Raw genomic sequence first — 24,603 nt, 5'->3', positions numbered from 1 at the left:
GTGTCTTAAAATCAACTGCAGGCTCTGATTTAAGATTTTTCAGCCAGATTTTGGCATTTAGAACTTTCCTCTTTGGTATAGATTCTCTGGTATTTGTTATGGACTGCAGTCTTTTCTTCAGTCAAAGCCCTCATCTGTCCTTTCTAACTCTTCTCCTATAACATAAATGTATTTGTTGATTGAATCAAACAATGGATTAAAAATGTCCTGAGAACATAAACACAGAGAAAGAGCCTCAGAAGCAGACTCTCCCACATAGCCACGAGCATACAGTGTGTAGATTCATAGGAAGCAAAACTAAAAGGAGTGTGGGGTGTTACATATAAGAGTAGGGCTTAGTTGCATGCTTATGTAGTCTGTTTTAAAACAAACAAACCAACCCCCTGAACTATTGGAATGATAACATTTTTGCCTTACTGCTGATACCTCTACTGATCTGTTCAACTCCATTTGAATTTTTCTTTTCTAGCCCCTAAACCACCACTTTTGGAGCCTAAAAGTTCTCAGACTGTTGAACAACCAAAAGCAACACTAGGTAATACATATTTCTGTAGCTGTTGGTCACTCTTCTTTGCAGTCCATGCCACAGTTAGTACTCTGTTACTTTATCATAGCTTTTACTGTACTTAATCCATTTATCTGAGAGGAAAAGAGTTAGGAAATAAGCATTCAGAAATACTTTTTTCTAAACTTAGGAGAAAAAGAAACTTGAGGTTTTTTCATAAGGTTTTACTAGTTCTATAGTGCAGTAAAATTTTGGGTATCAGAATTGTCTTCCATTTTGTTGGGAGTTTTTCTACACCAACACACTTTACCCTCAGAAAATCATCAGAAACCCATTGGAAATACTATTGAAAGGCCAAGTGCAAGGTTAGTGTTGTGAACGTTAATCCTAGAATTCTCAGTGAAGGATTCCTGTGGCACTAGGTGGACATGTTAATTCTGCTGTTCTTTCATGAATCCTTCTGAACGTCATTTTGGATTGAAAAACACTTCTCAGTCACTTCCTATGTCTTATTCTACTCTATTCTTTCTGTAAATGTCATAAGCTTTTCCACTGTGTCTATTGCTATGAAACTTCTTCTTGGAAAGCAGTCTTATAGCAGTGCTTTATAAAAATGAACAAAATTACTGACTATACTACCTGAAATTCACCTTAAGCTTTATCTGATGTCAGATTAACAGTCATATTTAGGTAATTACAGTTTCATCCCATGCATGTTCAGGGGAAAAAAAAAATTCTAGGACTGGTTACTCTCAATTTTTACCATTTAGTGACGCTACTTCTGCATAAGTAGCAGAATTCAATGACTACAGTTATGAAGCAATTCCCTTTTTTATTATTGATTCCATGTTTTTTCCAGCTCCCTACCAGTAATTTCTTTATAGTGTTGAAAATTGAGGACATTTTTGCATATTTTGTCTCTGTACGTCTTTTGATGGCTTAACATTGAGCTGGAGTTCAAAAGGATAAACAGCATTATTATTTTACCTCTTAGGTATCTGGGAAAAATGAATTTGCTAACTTAATGAGAGGAATATTTTGATGTGATTGCAAGCTACAATTACATATTGTAAATTTACTTACTGACTTTTACAGTGAAGAACAAGCAGGGATTTTGCTGGGGTAGTGAAGTCTTAGGAAGATTCTTAAGAAGCCTTCTTAGCAAATCTGATTTCACCAGTTGCTTTTGTTCCCAGTAGCCATTCGTTGCTTCATTGCAGGCTTGAAGAATGTGATTTTTATGTGATACAGTGGAAGGGATAATCTTATAATCCAGTATATTTCTTTCAGCTCCTAAAGAAGCAAAACACACACCTTCTGCATCTAAACCTAGACCACCTGCCAGACCCAAAAAGCCACGAACTAAACCTGGTAACTAACTTCCATAGCAAACATTTGTTACAATGTATTGCTTAAGTAGTCTACTTTAGTTTAAATGTATTCTGTGTGAAGCTCAGCACTTCATCATCAGAAAGATGGGTGCTGAGGGGAGCTCTGCTCTTTGAGGAATATTATATTTGTATTGAACCAAAAAAGTTCGAAGCAAAGCAAGAAAACTTTTAACTTTTATATGCCAGATCACCAAGTTGCATGGCCTGGCATTGAAACAAGTTGTTTTCCTGCTTTTCATTTCAAAATAACAAGTTTTCTAACTTAGTTCAGCACAGGGTCCAGAAAATGCAAATTCTCCTGCTTTGTTGATGGTTATAGCATCTTACCTAGACCCATAGGATTTGTATTGATTCAGAGATTATTAATGCCTATGTAGACTTCACCTGAAACTATGGAAATAAGAGCGAAATTCTGCTCTGGAATTTAGTAAAGGCGTATTTTATGTTGGCAAATGAAATTGCACCTTCACACCGGGCTTGAATTTGGTCTATGATGTATGTCAGAGAATTAAAAGGCACCTGGCATTTTCTGGAGCTGAAGAATAAGTGAATACAGTTACAAAAATATTACTGGTGTTACATGGTTGGCAGCTAAGCACCACACATCCAACAGCACTGCAGCATTTTCTTTCCAGAAAAGTGCAATAGCTCTTTATAATGAACCCCTGTTGAGTCCCTGTAGATGCATTATAAATTTGCAGTCGCTTGTGCCTCTAGTTTCTGTCCTTCAAAGTCTCAGCTTAGCTGGCTGCTCAGTGCTTACAACCCCATAAATTGCTCAGTAATGTCAAGAGTAACTTTTACATCAAAGTCCTCTTATATTGTCTGGGAGTTTCATTTAGATGCTGTGCTTTCAGAAAGTCAGAGGAAATGAATGTTATTTCTTCCCAATCTTATTCTCCTCTCATCATCGTTCTGAGAAATCCATTTCCCAGCTCAACCTTTTCTTTTTATCTAGAAAGGTCTACATGAAATGTGAATTATGTATCTATTAATGAACTTTTTTAAAATGGGCTGAGAATAAATCATTACCAGAGACTTTCAGAATCTATTTAGGATTGGGAGGAGGATGGCATTGTTGATTTTTATGTTTGAAAAAACAAAGAAATGAAAAAGAAAAATCTTGAGTGATTTAATAGTCATCAGAAAAACATGGTACAATGAATATATGGCCCTAGGTTAGTTCTGGAAGAATGTGTAAAGTACCTAACTTGTAGGTTAGTATGCTTCTTATTGGATTTCCCTGCTTGGATATAGAGCAAAGTGTAGTGCTGAGGCACAGATAACATTATGCAGTACTCAGTGCTGCCAGGTGTAGAAAAGTAGTCTCCAGTTGTTAAATAGGTAAGAATGCCCTACTGATCTTTGTCATGACAGAGCAGTACTGCCACGTGTGGCAGTTCAGAGAACTTGGCAAAGAACAAAGAGATCCTACTAGTGAATGATTTTTCTATAGCTGCTTCTGTGTATTCTCACTCTTCACCTTTTGACCCCAACTAGTACCAGAGCCCTGTGGTTGGGAGCAAGAACTGATTGCACTGGCTGGGTTGGATTTTTTTTTCTTTAAGAAAACCCCAGTGCTGTCACTTCACGTGAGCCACTTCATGCATTATCATTTTCAGTGATGTGGCTTTAAAGGGGATTGTCTTGAGGAGAGATTTACCTAGCCAGTGAACGTTACTTTAGAGATCTGATTCCCAGAGAACATAGGAAAACTTCATAATTGCTGTCAGAATTTTTTTCCACTTTTCTTTATGCAGTCTTTTACACTTAAAAACAGTCCCCCGAAATATAATCCCCTCATCATAAACCTTCATGCAAGGAAACAGAGACTTTTAAATTAATAAAGTAATTTTATATCTAAACTGACAGAGTTTTGGAAGTTTTAGGTCTCAGATTTTATTGTATTTAAAAGTTTTAAGATAGATTCCTCAAGATGAGTGTACTTGTGAGTCTTAAAACGTTTGTGAACTTCAACATGACAATTTGTCAGTATGTCCAAAAATAAAGTTTGAGGTACATTATACAATATTCATCAATCATTTTTTCTTTCCTAATTAAAATCTGTGTTATGAAAGAGAGAGAGCACGCACCAGGAGGTACAGGTAGTAAAACATAGGCTGAGAAGAGTCAAAGCAGAGTAAATGAGTGAAGTAAATTTTGAAGGTTTGGATAAGCTGAGCCATACCAGAAGTTGAGAAATAGCTACAGATGCACCTGTGTTTCTCTCAAGAAAATTCTCTTTATTCCAGCAGCAACCGTTCCGGTGTCAGTCACTACTAGGAGTCCCCACACATATGAACGTCCAAAGACTGCAGAGGGTAATGATTATGAGTCATCTTCAGTCATTCTTCCTTTTATTGGTCTGATAATATGTGCAGCTGAAAACACCGTTTCCTGTAGGCTTCTTGCTTGTCCATGTGTGGTCCAAACCTAACAAATGGAAATATAGTCTTGGTGCTTTATTATTTCTTCGTGCTTCGAGGGTGGAGATATTGTCTTCTAAAAGACAGGATATCACTTCAAAGGTATCTGATTAGAAGCTTCAATTACATTAGAAAAAGAAAGAATAAGAATTATTGCAATAATAAAGATTTCAAGAAATATAAAAATAATGTACTTAATCTAAAAATCAGCTTTAAAACTACAAACTGCCGAACAATTTCTGCAGAAGGGGGAATTCTTTGTTGCACAAAACCAATCATTGCTTGATAATTTCTCAAATTTATGGAAAATATTGCATCTTTTCAATTAGTCTGTGGAAAATTGTGTTCAATTCAGAAAAACAAAGTAATTCCAGTTTTAGTGAGGAGGAAAGTTTATATAAAAGTAACACATGATAATTACCTTTTTTGGTATGGGAATATATATTTAGTGATGTGTTTAATAAATATGTTTTTAATGTAGACTAAGAACAAAGATGTCCTTTTCAGTGAGCCTTGAAATGTTATATCTAATTCAAAGGAAGATTTGAGTCACTGTTTGCATTTACTGTGCAGATTGTATTCTGAGAAGCACTTCAAGATGTTTTCAGAGGTACAGCTTTGTGCTTTAAAACCCAGATGAAGCCAACTACATATATAATACTGTGGATTGAGAATGGCTCTAAGTCTGTGCATAAATGATTTGATTAAATAGAATCGAGTTATTTTGATTAATTAGCAACATCACTTAGATTCACTGTTTCCAACTGCAATAAGTTCTACTTCATAAAGTACTCTCAAAACTCTTCTAATGACCTTGATTTGCCAAGGTCAACGTTGGATAACAGTGTTTTCTTAGCATCGTTTCTTAGTGCTCTTTTCTTTGGCTTTTGGCTAAACTCTTAGAAGCTAATTTTGCTGCAAAAGAACATCCAACTCTCTGATTATCCTTTTCTTCAAAGGCTCTGTCTGCTTGGTTTGCCCATATGCGGTACTATTTCATGCCTTAAACCCATAGCACCATTTTTTTCTGTTTTTATTCACTGATATGAACCAAAAGTCATTTCCTAGACTTCATTTCTTTGTTGCTGAATTTGATTCTTCTATAGGACACCATTTACTTTCAGCTTAAGTACTGGTTTTTACAAACCAAGGTTTTTCTGGTATCCGAAATCGCAGTCAACGCGTTTGAAGCCCAAACCATTTGCTAAGACCGAAACACCTCTAGCTAAATCTGATAGGGCACTTCTTTTGAAATTGTGTGCTTTGAAGCCTGCTATTAGTGCAGAAGGTAAAAAAGTGAAAAACTTTCCAACTTTTTTTTCCTGGAGGAGGGGAGAAGGAAGTCATTCATTATATTGGGATAATATTTATACAAAGAGAAACCAAATTCCTTCAGAAAGCAATTTGCAGACCTAACAAAGAATTTAATTTTTTTTTTTCTGAATATCTGAAGATTTTTTTCTTTTTAAGAACTCACTGATTTTTTCATAGGCAACCTGAAAATAGAAATGAGTGTTTTATAGAAAAAGATTTTGAATTTGAATTCTGAAGGTAATTGATGAGCTTGAATAATGGCAATGTCATTGCAAACCAGGGATATGTAGTGAGCACATTAGAAAGTTCAATAACTAGTTCTAGTTTTCTGTACAGTATCTGGCCATTGTCGATGGAAAGAAGTTCATGCTGGTTGTTTTGGCTTTTTTTCTCATTTGCAGCAGTATTAATACTAGGCTATATTATACTGTGATTGTTAATAGAAGTGTAAGAAATACTATAGTATCAACAGCATCAACTGCAAACAAAGTTTTATAGTTTTATTTACTGTAAATCCCATTTTTAAAAGAGGTAGATGTGTAAGACAGTTTGAGAGATAAGTAAGTATATGTTATAGAAAAGGTTCTATCTGTAGGTACGTGTATGTTATATGTTACTTTAGTTATTACTGCTTTGAGAGGGGAGACTTTATCAATTAATATTATTTTAGTATATTTTCCTTACTGCCAGGAAATTTTTATAGATTCTGCCATTTCGTAATTTAGGATTGTGATTTTTTTTTTTCCCTTGTTTTTTTCCCCAACTTGGCATATTTTGTGAGGAGGAAAAGGACATGATGTATTGGTTTTGTGATCCGAATTATAAGAGGATATAATGAGGAAAAAACTAAGAGGCTTTATCAAAATAAGTTTTTTTCAGATAATTATATAGCTGTACCAATAGCAGCCTTTTAGTCCTCTGCTTGACTGCTCACCTTAGAGGAAAAATTCAACTGTTTTGTCATGGTCAGCATGCTACTTTCAGGTAGTAACAGACTTCAGTTTGGGGATACCTGGCATTTTTGTATATCAAGAGTCCCTTGCTGTATCCTTGTTAAGCTGTGTGATCTCTTCCCTTGCTTATTCTAGGATTTATTGATTTCTATTAACATATTTTTGCTTCCATTGCCATCAAGTTTGTACAATTATATTTTTCTTATTGAACCTGTATTATTAGGAAGTTTAATTGTCCATATTTTTAAAAAGTAAAAGTTAATTTGGAGATCCGTGTTACTGTGGTGTAGTACTAGCACCTGCTTTTATACTTACCAGTGGAGTAATTTAAGTTTTTTGGAGTACATTCCATACTTACCCTGTCACACTGTTTCTGTTGCAGTCTTGGAACCTTTTACACTTAGAATTGAACCACCAAGGTCAACGATAGGTAATGATATTTCCTTGGCCAGCTGTTGTGTTTGCTTTTTTCATACAGAAAAAGCATCACTGAAGTTAATCACCTTATGCCTTAGGATCATTTCATTAAACTTCATTTCTCTTCTAGGTAATTCTCTTGCTTGGCATTCGTGACAGTTGGGCATATTGCTCTCTTCATAGTTGGAACGTCTCCTTTTTTTAAAAACAACGATTCTGGCAGCTCTGAATCACCTTTCTCATAATTATGCTTGCCTGTGCTTGTCCCAGCTTTTTGTTTAAAAAAAATAAAACGTGAGCTTCAAAAATGGCTAAAATTCCACTCTTTTGCTTAGATTGTTGTAAATACATGGAGAGTATTACCTGACTTTCTTTCCTGCTTCCTATAAAGAGACTTTTTTTCTCTGTTGCAGGTGTGAGGTGTCTGTGTTTGTGTGTTCAGCTTGATATCAGACACTAATTGCTGTGCAATTTAACCAACTTATTACCCACATTTTCTCTTCCAGCTCCAAAGGAGACTCAACGTATTCCTTCTAAACCTAAAACTTCACCCAAACCTCATATCCCACAGGCCAAAGATGGTAAACTGCTTTGTGTGATTATTTCTAATACAGTTTATATTGGATTGAAATGTATTTCTGAGCAGCTGGTTAATTATCTGAGCCAGTCAAAACATAATGGGGTTCTGCTCTGCTCTCTGTTCAGTGGTTTATTTGCAGATTTCAGGAGTAGTAACATTCGCTAGGTGTTTTTCATCATGCAAAAGAATAAGTCTCTGCTACTTCATGGCAGCAGGATGAGAATATTGTTGTTACATTCTGATTACAGTGGTAACTAAAGCAAATACCTAGTAATTAAAGTAAGTATTATGGCTACTTAGGTGGTACAATTCTTTCCCACATTGCTTTGCGTTGTTAGAATAAATATGTTTCCCTTTTAAGTCACAATTACTTAATTTCATGGCATTATTATTTTCTGCATGAACGAGTAAATAACCCAGTGCATAGTTACTATGTTTATAAATATTGACATTTATTAGCATTAATGATCATTTATGCCATATTCCAAAATACTGGATTTTTGTACTATGTCATTAAATGTGAGTAGGTAGTCAGGGGTAGGCAGAAAAAATTACTTTCTGTCCTCTGCTATCTAGTTGGTAGTATCAACAGAAAATTACAAGGGTATCAAATATCAACATAGGTTATCTTTTGGTAAATGTGAAAAATTTCATGATAATCACTTTACTGAAGATCTTTAAATTGTAGACATGGAGCAATATTTTTGAAGGCTGATGTTATCTATTAAGTATGATTTCTTCATGTAGAAAACAGTCAAAATCCTTGTTCTCTCATAATTTTTTAGCCATGGCAGCTGATGGTAAAACATTGTTTCCAAACTACAACTTAAAATGTAGCTTCTCATAAACTCAGTTTTTACCTCTGTGGCCATTTTTCATTATTATGGTAGTCTGGCTTTCTCAAAAAACGGTTTTGTCACACAAATGTTACAGGTTTGTACTGTTCTGTGTTTGTTTTTTTTTTAAAAAAGTTACTGTTTCTTCAGGAATCTATAATATACCCAGCTTTTTTTACAGCATCATCCACTTATCTTTTGATTGTCCTAGAAGATCCAAAGAAATTTTTTTTTCATTGTCGCCCATACAGAAGAATTGACGCAGAGGGGGATACCATTTCTATTGTCCCTCTGTTTCTAATGTGGGAAATGCAAGAAAATAGCATCAATTTCACATCCTTATGTCCCTTAAACAGCCAGTTTTATTTTAGATCCGTACCAATTTAGAGCTGAAGTATGTGATCATGCAATGTAATACACCATAATGCTCTTTAATAATATAGCATCCAGAAAACAAACAAGTGGTCTCTGACTCCAATCGTATATATAAACTGCATTTGAAATATGCCACAAAGGGAAGAGATTTGTGTCCCTAAAAAGCCATTTTCTGACTAAGGGAGTGATACGTATTTGGATATCTTACTGAAGACCATGGGAAGAACTAAGCTCACATTATATTTCAGCTTACACTGCTTTCTCAGAGACTTCATGTAATATAAAGGTTTTTGTATGAGGCAGTATACATAGTATATAATGCAAAATGCAGTTACTAGGCAAGAAATACTAATTGTAAGTGGAATTATTCTCTTCAATTTTCATAATAGCTTTTATGTTTTGTTTCTGATACAGTCCTGGAATCTATAACACTTAGAACTGATCAACTAAAACCAACAATAGGTAACAGTTTTACCTACAAGGACCATCACATTTAGCTTTCTTTCTCAGTATACACCAAGCATCACAAGTACATCTTCATTGTACTCCACTGTCATAATTTTTTTCCTGTTAAATTTAGTCCTTCTGTAAGGTGTTTATTTTTTTGTGATTTACACTAACAGTTCATAATCATCTTGTTTGGTTTTTCTCACACAAACGTGTTCTGTAAAGTGGATGGAAGCACCACAGTCTGCCTTTGACTACGTGTCTTTATACTCAGTTTCTGTCATGTGCTGCTTCATCTTTTATACTAGTCCATCCGTACTGGCCTTGCTTTATGTTATCCTGTTACAGAGGTTCTCCATCAGCACTATTTCTTTGTGTACCAGACATTCATACTTCTCCATTAATCATACAAGCTTTTCATGTTTCCAGAAGGTCCCAAAGGCATGTGTTCTTTTTTAATATTATGCCTTCTGTCAGTCTCAGTTCTTGAAAGATTTTAATAGTTGCATTTTTTTTTTTTATTTCAGTTCCAAAAGAAACACAGCGTGTTCCCTCCAAACCTAGAACATCACCAAGCTCAGAGGTGTCACAAACCAAACCTGGTAAGTACATTGTTTCTTTATCTTATCATACTGATATGTGTCTTATGAATTCTACTGTGATCAGTGGAGCTTCAGATTTGTGCGTATTCCTTTGGCGTATATGTTGGAGCATTCCTTGAGGGATAAAATCCAGTATCACATGTCATGACATGTGGAATTTATAAACAACCTGGTAAGTTTAAAGTCTCTATCTTCAGTTCTTTTTTACATTTTTAAGTCACTGCAACAACGGGTATTTTCTGTGCAGTTGTCAGTGAAAATAGATCTTTTCTGTGTGAATTTGCATGGGTTTTTGGAAAGTGAAGGTGAAAAGCAGGGGTGTCATTGCAAAGAGGAAGGAGTTTCTCCTGTATTTCTCAAATTGTGTACTTGTTTTTTGTTTCCCAGGCACAATCATTCATTTATACTTTTCAGTTCACTTTTGCACAGCCCTTATGTTGTTCAGAGGTGTAAGAATGTGTAATACTTTCTATAATGTTGTTTACACAGCTTGGTATAGAGCAATATACAACCCTGGGCTAATTAAGGATGGAGGAAGAAAGTTATCCAACTGACACTAGCAATTGCATGAGGTACTGTGGTGGATTGATCCCAGCCAGCAACTAAGCACGCACTAGCCACTTGCTCATTCCACCCCACAGTGGGTTGGGGGAGAGAATCAGAAGAGCAAAAGAGAGAAAAAAAAATCATAGTTCAAGATAAAGACAGTTTAACAAGTGAAGGATAAAAAGAGGGGAGAAAACGAAGTGATAGAAAGGCAACCACTCACCACATCCCTCCAGCAGGCCAACGCCAGTCTAGGAGCGATGGGTCCTTTGGAAAGGCTACCCCTCACTTTTGTTGCTAAGCATGCCATTAGATGAGGTGGAATATCCCTTTGGTCAGTTTGGTTCAGCTGTCCCGGCTGTGTCCCCTCCTAGCATCTTGCCCACCCCCAGCCTAATTGCTTGGGGGCAGAGTGAAAAACAAAGAAGCCCTTGATGCTCTAACAAGCACTGTTCAGCAATAGCTAAAAAACTGGTGTGTTATCAACACTGTCTTGGTCATGAATCTAAAACAGAGTACCACAGGGGCTGCTATGAAGAAAATAAACTCCATCCCAGCCAGAGCCAGCACAGGTATCCAAAGTATGTGCAGTATTAGATGGCGCTGCTGGTGAAATGGGCAGAAAGATGACAACTAAGGTTCCTTTTTCCCCCAGTAAGTCTGTGTCTATTGTTTGACTCAAAACCTTGAAATAAGTCAGGAAAGTGTACAAAGTTGAAGGTAAATAACCACCCACAATTTCTTTGTTGCTTGTTACAAAAGCTTCAGATGTATATTTGGGCTCTGTTCTGTATTAGCGCTATTGTCTTGAACTGGAGACAATTCTGAGCGGCATAATACTCTGACATATTGAGTTTCAAGGAGGAGTGACCATCTGTCATTGGCTGTAATAGGGATGGTATGATCATTGTGGCGGTAGTGACTGTAATGTTTTGATTGTTCTTGGTAATACTTGGTTTTGTTTTTTATCATGCTAATGCAGTTCTGGAACCAGTTACGTTTAGAACTGAGAAACCAAAGTCAACAGTAGGTAATGATACTTTCTTACTTGAGTAGTCACATTGTCTTTCCTCTTCAACATAAATCATTAAGAGTTAGACCTGCAAAAATTTGTCACCTTTCTTTGTATGTGCCTTAATAATTTACCAGTCAAGATTCTCTGTCTCTATTTCTACAAAACAATTGAGGAGGATCCTTGTGCCTTTCAAGTTGTTATGCACATAGCATAGGGCAATTTCCTTCAATATTTAATGAGAAGAGGCAAAGGGCAGATCAGAACAGGATCCTAACTTACATGATCTGAGTCATACTGTAGAGGTGGCACTGTTCTTGTTAGTCATATGGTTTGGGTGAGCAGTCCTGCATGCAGCAAGTTCTCTTTCTCTGCTTCCCTTCCCCTCCAGTTTTACTAAATGAAATTCTGTTCTTCATAAAGGTCTGAAAAATAATTCTATTTCACTCAAACCTCAATTCCACTGTCAGAACAAAATCACTTCAGTGATCTTTGGGTCATACGATTCCTTGAGGCAGATGCATTTGATTAAGGAATTTTTATCATTTGAATCTGGTACTGCGAATCATTCCAGTACAATTTCCATTACAGAGCAGTGGTGTTTTTGTATTTGAAGGTACTTATTTTGTTTTCTTCTTTTTATTTTTTTAAGTCCTCTTCATAAACAGAACCAGTAGTTCTGTCAGATGCTTAGTTGGTGATATGTCACAGAAGATTATTTCTTTTCTCTATAGCCTGATTTTGTTCCAAAAAAAAACCTTCTCTTTTGCATCACTTCCATAGAATATCTTTGGTTCAAATATTTGCTCTGTTTTTGTTAACTGTTATGGGTGGTAGTGGACACTGATACCTTGGAAAATTTTAGTACGGTGTAACCCAGTTTCTTTCTTGCAGCTCCTAAAGATACACATCATGGGCCTTCCAAACCTAAAACATCACCCAGTCCACGGGTTCCTCCAACTAGAGCAAGTAAGCTTATCGATAGTTTGCCCTTTAGTGCATGAAAGTTTTATCAGTTTGAAAATTGTCAAAATTGATGAGTTCTCTGAAGGTACACAGGTACTTATTGAATAGGCTGTGTTTTACTGTCATAATCAAATTTTGCTATATTAACCGTCATGGAACACAATAATCAGCTAGATACTTATATGTGTCAGTAACTTATATAATGGTAGGGATGTGGGGCTTAACAGTCATCTTGAGCCCTTGCACACAAGAAAATTTGTGCCTTATTTCCATACAATGTGACAAGAGGTATTTGTATTTTCTAGTCACTCATTTACAAGTGTAAAATTACAGTACTTTCCTGTTCCCAAAACTTTGGAAATAGTTCTGTCTCTTTGAAAATTAGTGGTAAATTTCCATGTTTCTTCTGCTTTGATTGCTTTGCTGGCGATTTTTTTTTTTAATGCAAAGTTGATTTAAATGAGAAGCAGATTTTTGGAATATAAAACACTTGAGAAGCACAACTAGGGGAACTGTTAGAACTACAGCATAGAAAGCTCTGTTTGATATAGCTGAGAGGAGTAGAGAGTTAATCCAACACTGCACTGTAACAGTCACTTTGTCTTTAGTCTCTGCACTAACATAATATTGATTGCATTGACAGGAGATCTCTTTGTGATTATTTTCAAATGGAAGAAATACTTCCTAAAAAATTTCTTTGCAGAAAATGAATCTCCTGTCAGGAAAATCAAAAGACTTATGTTGAATCATCCTCCTTAATAACATGTTCAAAACTTTACTCATCTTCACAGGTCCAAAAGAAAGTCGGCGAGTCTCTTCCAAGCCCAGAGCATCACCAAGTCCAGATGTACCACACACAAAACCAGGTAAGTACATTGTTGTTTTGTTGTGCTTGAATATTCGGGGTTTCTTTTGGGTTGTCTTTCCTCAGTGAGTCAAGTGTTGATTAACATCTCTTCGTATTACAAACAAGTAGATTTTCTAATGATCATTAAATACATGTTTAAAGGAAGGTAGAGCTGTTTTGTATTTTTAATGGCTGAGTTTTGATGAGTTGTACATGCTTTTCAGCCACATGACAGCTGTCACTGATGAATAATCTGCATAGCAGGGTAGACAACATACAAACATTATAAGAATGTTCTTGGAAGAAATTGCATCTCTTCTGTGACTGTCAAAAGATGCTTAGAGAAAAACATATTTGAGGGCCTTCATGTATGACTCTAAATATCTGTAACTCAAACCACTCATATGTTTGTGTGCCCTGGTAATGGAATTTGACTCTTAAAAATATATTTAATAGGGATTTACATACTAGTGAACTGCCAAACCTCTGTAACTCCTGACGGTTCTGAAAACATCAGTTGCACCTTCCTTTTGAGTGGGTGTATATTCACTAATTCCACCAATATATAATTTTAAAAAAGAAAAGAACAAATTTGTGTTCTAATTTGAAAAGAAATCAGTCATGTAAAAGGGAGTATTTTTTCCCTTTTCTGTGTACGTTCTTGTTTTTATGAAGTTTTAGCACCTATTACATTTACAGTTGAACAACCAAAGACAGCAACAGGTAAAGATGTTACCTTGGGTTGGTCGTTATTATTTTTTCCCTGCTGCTTCTTGGACCAAAGATTATACATTATTAGTCTGTTTTTCACATGTCATCTGTTTGTGGTTTTGATTTGTTTTCTTTTCTACTTATTGAACTTAATTCTACTCTGTTCCAGGTATTGAAACATGCCTAGCTGATCTGTTGTCTTCACAGAATATTTCTTTCACTCTCACACGCATTGTAATTCCTTTGACACTTGTAGGAGACAAGCATGCCATGAGTATTGCAGTTATGAGCTCTGAAATACAGGTGGAAACATGTCCACTATAGTTGTCTGTGTTCTTTCAGTTTTTGTTACTTGACTCCAGATTTTGCTTACTTGATCAATTTTCCACCCATGTTTTCATTCATGATTTTCTCTTTAAATTCCCATCTGACACTCAATTTTTCAGTCTTTCATTGTAAGGATCTTGTTTTTCTTTGAAAGCACGAGGCATACAGTGCCTGTGCAATAAACCTGTCTAATTTCTGAAGAGTATAAACCCTTAAAATAGGTCTTTTCTTTCAGCTCCTAAAGAACCACAACATACTCCCTTTAAACCTAAAGCAGTTCCCATCCCAGATGTTCCACACAGCAAGCCTGGTAAATTATCTGGTCTTTTGTCAAGCTGCGATTGATAATTGAGCAACTGCTTTCAGGGTGGGCAGTGGGGAGAGTTGTCAACAGTACGATTGCTGTTACCTGGGTATCATTCTAGCTTAAGAAACCTCTGCAATGCTGCAGATAAGTCATACCACTGATGGAAACTACAACAGTTCCAGATTTTTTTTTTTTATATTAGGCAGATATTTCCAGAAGAAGAAATAATAGTGACCTGTATGTTTAAATCAACGATAAGAAGTTATTCACAGCTTGTATCTGAGCAACACACTTCAGTTGTTTGCACCATGTTTTTGAAGCTCTTACGAGAGAAGCCTCCTAAAGCTGTTGCAGTGCTTTTCCTTTATATACACATTTTCATCCAGATCAGACTGAGGATTGCCTTCAGTTGTATTTCGATTAGGAGACTCCTCAGCATAAATCTGACTGACCTGTATAATAGAATCAGTGGTTTCACTGAAGGGTTGTTATTGTTGTTTAAGTATCTAGATGTTAAAAACAAACAAAAAATTGACCTCTTTGTAACCATAAATCTCTGAGGGTAAATGCTCATTGCTGTTTTAAAACATCCCTTTCCTGGTGTATATAGTGTAGTGCTGAAGTGTTTTTTTTAAGGGAGCGGGAGGGAAAGGGAGAATCTCTTCATTATTCTGAGCATTTATTAACATTTTTTCCAACAGAAATTATTCCAACCTTCCATGAACCAGATACTACTATGATTCCTCATATTCCTGAAAGAACAAAGGCAACATTGGGTAATTGTGTATTTCATAAATAATTACTCTATTTTCCATTCTTGTTAGAGAAGATATTCTTAGAGAGAGCTTATTACATGATAGTATAAACTAATAATGAAGCTTTGCTCTGCTTCTAGATACTTGCTTGCCCTTTCGTCTTGATAAGGGTACTAATGCATGAACTCACTTACTTTTGAAGGTTCTTTTCCTCATCTTCTAGCCTTTTCAGTTAGGATGACGTAATTCCTTCAGATGTCATATGTTTTCCAGTAAAAATGGACTTTATTTAAAGAGCAGGTGGTGATTCCTGTGATTTCTGCATCTGAGGTATGGATACTGTCATATTCTGCTTCACTCCTCATGGCATATTTTTACAGAAGAAAATTGCAAGAAAATGATAACGTATCAACTATAGCATAACATATACCAAAACAGACAAGCTATGTGACCCTCCAGATGAAATACTCGTTCTTAAAGCCATCTTCTCTGCTAACTTCTAGTTGTCAATGTTGGGAAAACTTGTTTAAATATATGAAACGTTAGCTGAGAATTCTTTCTTCTTAACTTAAATGTCAGATGACATTTGGGCCAATGTGGCCCAAATAAGGGTCAATGAATCCAAGCAGCACTGGGCAGCAGGAGTATTGCTTGAGCAATCTTTGTTAATAATCAGTTCTCTGTCCCCAGTTTCAGAGACAAACACTGACCATGGTTTTCTGAGAATGAAATGGTGTCATTAATGAAGTATTAATGGCCATTTAATAATCTTCAAACCATGTTTTTTTCTTTTTGAGGAATAGGGAATGAAAAATGCTTTTCATCATGTTTCTATTTTAATATATATTCCCTGTATGTAGGTTAGTATTCATTTGATATCTCTTTATATAGTTTTATGAAGTTTGTGTGCCCTGTCATACATATCTGGGGCTACCTGATGCAATATTCTTATGCAGAAAATTGTTCTTCAGAGCAAGGGGAATGAAGAATGCACAAGCTAAGGCAGATTGTCCTGGTTTCAGCTGGGATAGAGGACTTTTCACATTGGTGTGGATTTTGAGGACTTCTCACACTGGTGTGGATCACAGACTAGCAAGTGCTAAGATAACCTTTTTCCAGTAAATGATTCCTACATGGCAAGAATGTTTGACTGAATAATATGAAGATAACAAGATTGATTAGTTCCCACATAAGAACAAAGAAGTTAACTTATAAATCAGGTCTGATACGAAGGGTCCACTGAAGAATAGATCCTGTCCTCAGATACTCATATGTGGCAGATGTGGAAGATGTAGGCTACTACTGTCTGTTTTTGTCCTGTTACTTTACTGTATGCTGTTCATGACTGTATTCTTCACTGCTTCATCCAAAGCTACAAATTTGTATATAATTTTGGGGAAGTCTGTTTGTGTCAGCGGCCATTTAATTTCTTTTCCTTTCTTTGCAGGAATTCCAACTGATTGATTTTTCAGCTTTAACCTTACATAATTTGCTTTATTACAGATCAGATCATACGTATGTTCCTTGTGTACTATGAAAGTAGTGTGGTTTTTTCAATTATTGTTCCGGGTGCTGTTTGTTTTTATTTCAGCTCCAACTGAAAAACAATTCATTCATACCAAACCAAAAACATCTGAAAAACCAAGAGTGCCACACACCAAACCTGGTAATGGAGTCATTCTTTTAATTGTGTGTATTTGTGTTTAATCATTCTTTCCCTTAGCCTCAGGTTTTGTGCTTTTTAACAGGATTATTCGTAGCTGGGTTTGTGCTGAAACAAATGCATTCCACTTAAGTTAGTCAATCCAAAATATGCCAAAACTACACTGAAAATAGTAGTACGATTTGTAGTATAGCATCAAAAATGTTTTTCCACCTTTCTGTTACATATAGCAAATGATGACTAAAATGTAAAAACGTGGGTGTTGACAAATTTCAGTGGCTAGGTAGACTGAGTTCTCTCTGATTGCTTCTTGGTAATCAGAGATGCTTCTCTGTGAGCACTCGGTTTTTTATCCATAAAATGCAACAGAACTCCTTTGCAATGTGCTTGCACAGTTAGCAACTGACGTTGTGCACTACACTGAAACAAAAGCAGTCTTAAAAATAGTTACAGGGGCTGTGTCTCTTCCTATTTTTGTTACGGAAGGAATGTATAGGAGAAGTTAATAGAAAGATAATGATATCTGTCAGCAGTTGGTTTTTAAGATACTCTGCTACTCTTTAGTCTGGGTCATTTTGAAAGTTTTAGGAATAGGGCAAATGCTACTTTGTTTCTATTACAGTTTAATATTCTAAGATTCTTCACATTTTCTTCTTAACAGCAATACATCAGACAACTCCACAACCAATTATTACAAAATCTTCTACTACCACTGAGCATTCAAGAGCAACAATGGGTAAATAAGTTTCCTTAAAGTTAAGATGCAAGTATTTTTAATTTTTCAATGGAGAAATTTCTAGAGAACGTGCTCTGGTGTGGTATTTTGCGCAACATCATTCCGCTATCCTGCATTCTGCTTACACACAGGCCTGTTTCTTAATAAAGATGAGTCTCAGTTCTGTCCTAGAAGTAAAGCAGAAATAGCCTACAGCTCATGTCTGGTCAGAAGCCTGTATTTGTCAGATCTCCAACTAAATTCAGTGGTCTAATTTTTCTTTTAGAGCAAGAATTTTAGCCACTAACTCAACTTATCCTACAGCACAGCGCTAGAACTTTTCTGTGTTTTGGATAGTCATTTTTTTTCAGGTTCCAGAAAGCCATGGAATTGTTATTGTCTTTTTTTCAGGCATTTGAGGCATGCATTTTCTGTGGGCTAAATATGCCATTGGATCATGACTCCTGAAGAATACAATAATAATCTTTTTCCTTTTCTTTCAGCTCCAAAAGAAACACTGCTCATTCCTTCCAAACCCAAAACATCTGTTGGGCCAGAAGTACCACAGACTAAACCTGGTAATTTAAAGTTCATAACTTTAAAAGTGTTATTGTGGCACTGCCTTAGTTACACTTTCTGCTGTCATTCATTACTGCAGTGATATGACATGCACGATCTGCAATTTCTGTAGACAGAAATGAGTATCACTGTTCAGCTCAGAGTATATTAATAAATTATATCAAAGAGAATACCAAAGAATTGCATCAATTTCCACAGAGAGCAGAAGTTAAGATGGTTGGGTTTTTAACATTTGTTTGTTGAATTTGTGGGTAGTAGCCATTAAAAATGTGAGGAATTCTATTAATTTTAATAAAAATTCAGTGCTGTAGCCAGCATCACTAAGTTCTTTTCTTTGGGAACTTTTGAAACTCAGGTTACAGAATCTCAGTCCAAGATAGTTAGATGCTAAGAGTATAGGTATCTTCTTCCTATCAGTTATTTTTGCAGTAACTGCAGTAGATTTAGGGATGCATAGTTACAATGAAGAATGATGATACCTCAGCTTTACCCTGGGTGTAAAATGACTAGGTAGGAAGGTTACAGGAGAAAAAAAAATTGTTAGGGGAGGAGTGACAACATGATCATAAGAAAGATCAGCTCCTAATCTTCTTTACTCTCTGATCTAACCTCCAAATTGGTAATATTTTAGTTTTAGGTAAATAGGTTAATGAATAGTTTTATCATTCTCCCCTTTTTTCCCCCTTAGACTTCTAGCCCTCTTTATATAGCCAAAAAGAATTTAAGCAGAGACCCTACTCATTCAAGAACTGTACATACATATTACTATGAAAATCAAATAGAACAGTCCAGGAAAAAGATTTATTTTCTAACGGCCTTATTTTGAAAGGCTTTCTGTTAAGTAACCAAGTTAGAATCTAAGTCTTAGTTGAATAAGAGCTATTTCCAATCATGTCATAGTTAAAAAATGCCATGTTTTGGTACCACTACAAAGTTAGTTTTAGGCAAAGAATTTTAGAAAACAGAATTTATAGGCTTATTCTTTTCTTTTTAAATTTTAAATTGTTATAATGATGTATTTGCAAAATAAACTAATGTTAGCAAAGTTGTTAAAAACAAATGGCACTATTTAGCCACTGCCCTTTATGCTAGTAAGTAGGTTACTTTCCAGCTTCCATATTTTAACCTTATTTCTGGAAGACAGAGAGGCATGTAGTGTGTGCCTCTGCCTGTCAGTCTCTCCTTTTCATCCAGTAACCAAGATATCTTTCACTAAATTCAGTCAAATTTGAGTGAGGGAAGAATGTCTGAAAGATAAATACATTACTACAAGCTTTGAGAAATATTTAGGGAAGTGCAAATTAATATAGCCAGTGTGAGAAAGACCAAAGACTGTCAGAACTCCACCTTTAGGGCATTTGTTCTGAAGTTGGTGGGGGCCTGGCAGAATAGTTGCACTGTCTGGCTGTCAGCATGAAAATACATCCAGACCCATCAGAACACGTCTGTCTCATGTCTGTTAAAATGGTCTTAGCAGATGTGTAGCTAGGTTTTTAGGAAACAAAGGACACAGATCCTTAATGAAATCCAACTTCTTTAATTTCACTTCTCACAGAACCATGTTTTATTTCTTGTAGCTCCAAGGGCAACACACCTGGGATCAATTAACCTTATAACAGTTCATGTTGTTGATGGGTCCAAAATGACTTTGGGTAATGAGAATATTATGTCAGTTTATTTTTCATAAAACTTTACTTTCTTTGCCTTTGCTATATGGCTAAACTTACACTTTAATCAACAGAAATACCTTAATATGTCTTTATGTCGTGTTCATTTGTTAGTCACATTCTAGTGCATGTACAAAATGTTGCTGGTTTTAATTTTTCAGCCATTTTTCTTTCATGCAATTCTTTCTAGAAATACTTCATGTACAAGGCTAAGTTGTCATATAAAAAGACATTACCTGATCATCTTTTCTTCTTTTGTCTGACTTACTAATGAAATATATCTTCCCAGTCTTGAAAAGTCTTTTATCTGTATAAAAGCATGATATTCAGCCAGGTTTCTAGCACTGACTCTTTTTGTTTATGGTCTACACAAAGACAGTTTGAATTTCCCTTCTACTTGTGGTGTTTTATTTTTAAAAGAAAATCATTTGCATTTGATAAGCAGTAATATCTCCACTTTCAGTTCCCAATGAAACGTACCAGATTTCACCCAAGCCCAAAACTGCTCTAGCAACTGAAATTCCACGGTTCCATACAGGTAATTTTTAGGATTTTCTTGAGTTGTTGTATTGAGAGTCTGTAGATCTTAAGTAAAGTCAGTATGGTTTAAGGTTTAATGGTCTGTTCATTATTACCTTTAAAACTATTTCAGTTATATAACATGAAAATTTATTTTTCCCCTTATCAAATGGGTTTTGTTCATTGTTCTGAAAATCAAGGTTTAATCAGTATTACCTCAAAGATGATATGAAGCTTTTAAACAGTATTAGTGCTGTGTATTGGATTCTCATATATACAGTGTTGCAAACATAAATGTAAGTGACATCCACATGTTTCCGTATAAAATACTAAATAGAAATCTGTTTAAACTTTCCCCAAATGTAAATGTCAAAAAATGAATAATATGTTCTTTCCTGCCTAAGTATTTTCTCTGACACTTCAGAGAGGCTGGATTAAGTGTCGTGGATAGAATGGTTATTAGATTCAAGTATCAAATAGCTAGCTCTATTTATTTAAAAATTTGATTTACAGAAGTTGGTAGTTTGGCATGGGATGACAGTGACTACTGCTTATGCTTTCAGCTTTCAGTGTGATTCATCCAGATTCTGTAACAACTAAAATATCAAAATTATTTGGCAAGTGAAAGGCAACAATAAGAAAAGATTGAAGGCTTCTGATTTTAACCTTGATGATGACACTATGCTTCAGCACCCTACACAGTGTCTGCATTGAATGCTTCCAGTTGTTTTCTCGGCAATATTTTAATGTTTCATGTTTTTGTCTGAATATTTGATTTGGGGGGGGTTCAGTTTGGTGTTTTATTTTGAGGTTTTGTGTTTGTTTGTTTTTTACAGAACCTAATTAAATGTCTTAAGGCCATGGATACCTTGCAGAGCTAACTCTGTATCCATATACAGTTGGGTAACTGGCTGTAAATATTTTATATCTTTTCCTAAACCTAAACATGAATGTAACTGGTCAGACTGCATGATGGAGTCATCTGACCACTAAAGAAACTAGCATTTTCAGCGTGCATTTTGGATTGGAACTCATAGAATTCTCATATGTCCGTTTTGCTGTATCGCATTGGTGCATGGACCTTTTTTCTGGCAAATTACACTGCACTATTGCTGTTCCTTTTACACGTAACATTTAAACTGAACCTTATTTCTTTTAGCACCTCATAAAACACGTCTCACTTCTGCAAGACCAAAGCCATCTGATAAATCACAGACCAGACCTGGTAATAATTGTTGATTCAATTTGGGGTGGGGAGGAGATTAATTAAATAATTAATTTCACCTATTCTCAGTGGAATTTTAAGCGTTGCTGGGAAAAAAGGGTATTTTTGTTTCAATTAATCAGTCTAGAGGTAAAGCCTTTCCAAATCAGGAAAAAAGGAACCAAAACTGTGTGTATCATCACAGCAAGTGTTACTTTTTCTTCTCTAATGTGGAACTGTTGGCATCACATAAAAGTCTGTTGGATTTTCTTCTCATGGAACTTTTTTTCTTTTTTCTTCTTTCTCTTTTTTCTTTGTAAACTCTCTCACAGCTCTTAGTAAAACCACACTAGCACCAGCTAGAACAAAAGCACCTGGACTGCCAAAGTGGATTGTGCCAACAACAGGTAGAGCTGCAGTTTTGGGAGTTTTTTAACTTATCAGTAAAAGAGAGGAACGTGACTTCCTCAAATCATCTTGAGCCCTGCAGAATATTTCATTGTGTTTGATTATAGAAGTTAATTCCTCAGAATACTGTATGTAATTGCTGCTACTGGTCATGCTATATAATTCCTGAGTGTCATTATGAAATTATATTGACAGTTGGTGTAGACTATTACGTGGCTACTGTTGATGTTTTCTAGATGATAGGTCCAAAATAGTTACTGGAAAACACTTTGCTGAAAAGGGTTACCAAGTTGTTTAAGTCCTAGTCAGAAGGCTTGGTCAGAAAGCCTTAAAGCCAGGTATCTTGCTAGCTACTAGCTATGCACGTTGTGTGTTCACATCGGACTTACTCATATTCAGACTATGCAGTATTCGGACTATGTGGTATTTAGACTTAAATACTTCAGCACCAAGAAAGTTCCAAGTTGATGGATGATAGAGGAGGGTGAGAACTGTCACTTCAATTTACACATCCATACACACACAACAGATAATGTACATCCCTAACCACAAAGATTTATTCAAAATACTGATTTGGTTGGGGGAAAAAATCATTTATCCTTTTTCAATGGCACTTGATTTTTCCATCCAGACAAAATAATGTTGTCAGTGCTAATTCATAATGAATCCATATTTTTTTATTTAATAAAGCATTAATTTATTATGTCAATACAAATACTGTTGGGTTTCTTTAATACAGCCATTGCTTAATTAAATGCAGAATTTTGTGATTCTTCATCAATGATGCAAGTTTAAAATAATAAATAATATAAATAAACAACTAATACACATATTCAAAGCAAACTTTCGGCTGTTCACCCACTACTAACAGTGCTATTGTCCCATACTATTGCTCTGTGCTAGCTAGGTTAGGATAACCTGAGTAATACATCATCTACTCTACACGTTCCTTTTTTTGTCTGTGTAATGTTTCTCTGTACTAAGATTTCCAAAGTATTTTTGGCAATTTAATACTTGTTGTTGACCTTAGTATGATTTGAGCTACTCATTCCTCTACATAATTTTGAGAAGCCCCCCGTGTTTTTAGAAATGGCAAAACCTCAGAAAAGATGGTTGTATATTTAAAATTAATTAAAAATAGCCTGTTTAGAACATGGCATGCTCTTCTGTATTACATACAGAGCAGATGCCTTCACTGGAGGTATGTGCTCTTTGAGCTTTCATAGTCCTTCTGGTAAATGAAATGAATCCATTGAATTCCAGGACATCAGAGACAGTTATGGTATAAAATGGTCAATGGCAATAGTTGTGGGTCAGAAAGTTTTGTTCTTCGCTTGTGTTGGCAGTCTGCTTATAAATCAGATTCCATATGTTTGATTTCCAAAATAGGCAGAATGTGTGCACAGGTCTCCAGGAGTAGGTGGCTTTTGAAATCACGTTATGAAATTATGCACGAATACACAATTATGTTAGACAGTATATTGACATTTTCCCTTCTCTCATATAGTAGTAGCCTTGGCAGAGGTATTTGTAGATTAAAAGAAGAAAAAAAAACAAAATGCATGCTAAGTAAATCAGCAGTATAAACGTAATAGTAGACATATAAATTGTTACATGTAGTTTATTGTGCTTAATGCTGTTTTAGGTGACTGCTAAAGTATTGTTTTAAGCAAACTTATTTTAAACGCTCCTGTTGGAGTGCCCACTGGTCGTCGTTATAGTAGTGCCAGGAAGAAAGAGAGCTTTGTTGTGGTAGATGATGTCAAAAATCATCACAAGACTGTGACCTTGCTGTGCATGCTATGTGTACTCACAGGCAAATAAGGACCTTCTTTTAGAGTTCTTCTGGAAAATGATACTTCTAGTAATATTTGCCATTGCTCAGTTACATAAGTCTTTTTTTTTCTCTACGTTAAAGAAACGTCCTGAAGATGTGTGTTACCTAGATTTTGTGTTCTGCCAAGTGAGCCCTTTATGATAAACCTGGTGTCCAAAGTACTAAGGAGGAGCTGGCATTGATTATCTACTTTCCATTTCTTTGTGCATCCAACCCTGCTGACTCATTGATATCTTTCTATGAATCTGCACCTTTCTTCTCAGAAGTGTAGAGAAATCACCAATGAATTTTGTACGTTTATGATATGCTGAGAGAGGACTGCAGCTTTTTTGAAACGTTTCAGTTTGTACTTTCCTTGATGATCAGTAAGTGAAATCCCAAGTCTTCTGTAAAGCAGGTGCATCACAGTATTGTAGGAAATGCAGTGTCTGAGCCTGCAAGGCTGTCTGTGCTCACAAAAATAATTTCGCACAACAGGAGAGTTCAGGTAATCAATTAAAGAAATCATCTATATCTCTCCCAAGCAATGTGCAATTACATACTGCAAACAGAGTTCCTAAGTCTGCAGAAGAGACTTGGAAAAGAGAACTCTGCTAACCTGGAACCCTAAATCTTAGCAGCTGAGCAAAGACAAAATAGTTTCTTTTTCAGTAGGTAATACCTTAGAGAACTTATAACGTTTTAAGATATCCAG

General features: G+C 35.7%; 1 protein-coding gene across 19 annotated transcripts in view; it reads left to right on the top strand.

Moving 5' to 3' along the window:
• The window catches only part of ABI3BP (ABI family member 3 binding protein), a 164,467-nt gene that overhangs the window by 99,253 nt on the left and 40,611 nt on the right, over positions 1 to 24,603 (top strand). For 7 of the 19 annotated variants that reach the window (XM_087756354.1, XM_087756348.1, XM_087756351.1 and 4 more), the window contains 19 exons: positions 470 to 535; positions 1,796 to 1,876; positions 4,149 to 4,217; positions 6,972 to 7,019; positions 7,513 to 7,587; positions 9,212 to 9,259; positions 9,772 to 9,846; positions 11,375 to 11,422; positions 12,299 to 12,373; positions 13,162 to 13,236; positions 14,491 to 14,565; positions 15,264 to 15,338; positions 16,909 to 16,983; positions 17,642 to 17,716; positions 18,199 to 18,273; positions 19,852 to 19,926; positions 20,405 to 20,479; positions 21,620 to 21,685; positions 21,997 to 22,071. In XM_087756354.1, coding sequence (XP_087612480.1) covers positions 470 to 535; positions 1,796 to 1,876; positions 4,149 to 4,217; positions 6,972 to 7,019; positions 7,513 to 7,587; positions 9,212 to 9,259; positions 9,772 to 9,846; positions 11,375 to 11,422; positions 12,299 to 12,373; positions 13,162 to 13,236; positions 14,491 to 14,565; positions 15,264 to 15,338; positions 16,909 to 16,983; positions 17,642 to 17,716; positions 18,199 to 18,273; positions 19,852 to 19,926; positions 20,405 to 20,479; positions 21,620 to 21,685; positions 21,997 to 22,071 — 1,326 coding nt within the window. The remainder of the gene's footprint in view (positions 1 to 469; positions 536 to 1,795; positions 1,877 to 4,148; positions 4,218 to 6,971; positions 7,020 to 7,512; positions 7,588 to 9,211; positions 9,260 to 9,771; positions 9,847 to 11,374; positions 11,423 to 12,298; positions 12,374 to 13,161; positions 13,237 to 14,490; positions 14,566 to 15,263; positions 15,339 to 16,908; positions 16,984 to 17,641; positions 17,717 to 18,198; positions 18,274 to 19,851; positions 19,927 to 20,404; positions 20,480 to 21,619; positions 21,686 to 21,996; positions 22,072 to 24,603) is intronic. The other 12 variants (XM_087756342.1, XM_087756346.1, XM_087756347.1 and 9 more) reach the window with 12 other exon arrangements.

Source organism: Nipponia nippon, unplaced genomic scaffold (assembly GCF_047370975.1).
Source record: "Nipponia nippon isolate SJK-2023a ecotype South Korea unplaced genomic scaffold, ASM4737097v1 scaffold_2, whole genome shotgun sequence".
NCBI lineage: Eukaryota > Metazoa > Chordata > Aves > Pelecaniformes > Threskiornithidae > Nipponia > Nipponia nippon.
Note: the sequence above shows the minus strand (reverse complement) of the source record. Positions and strands in the feature narration are given on the sequence as shown.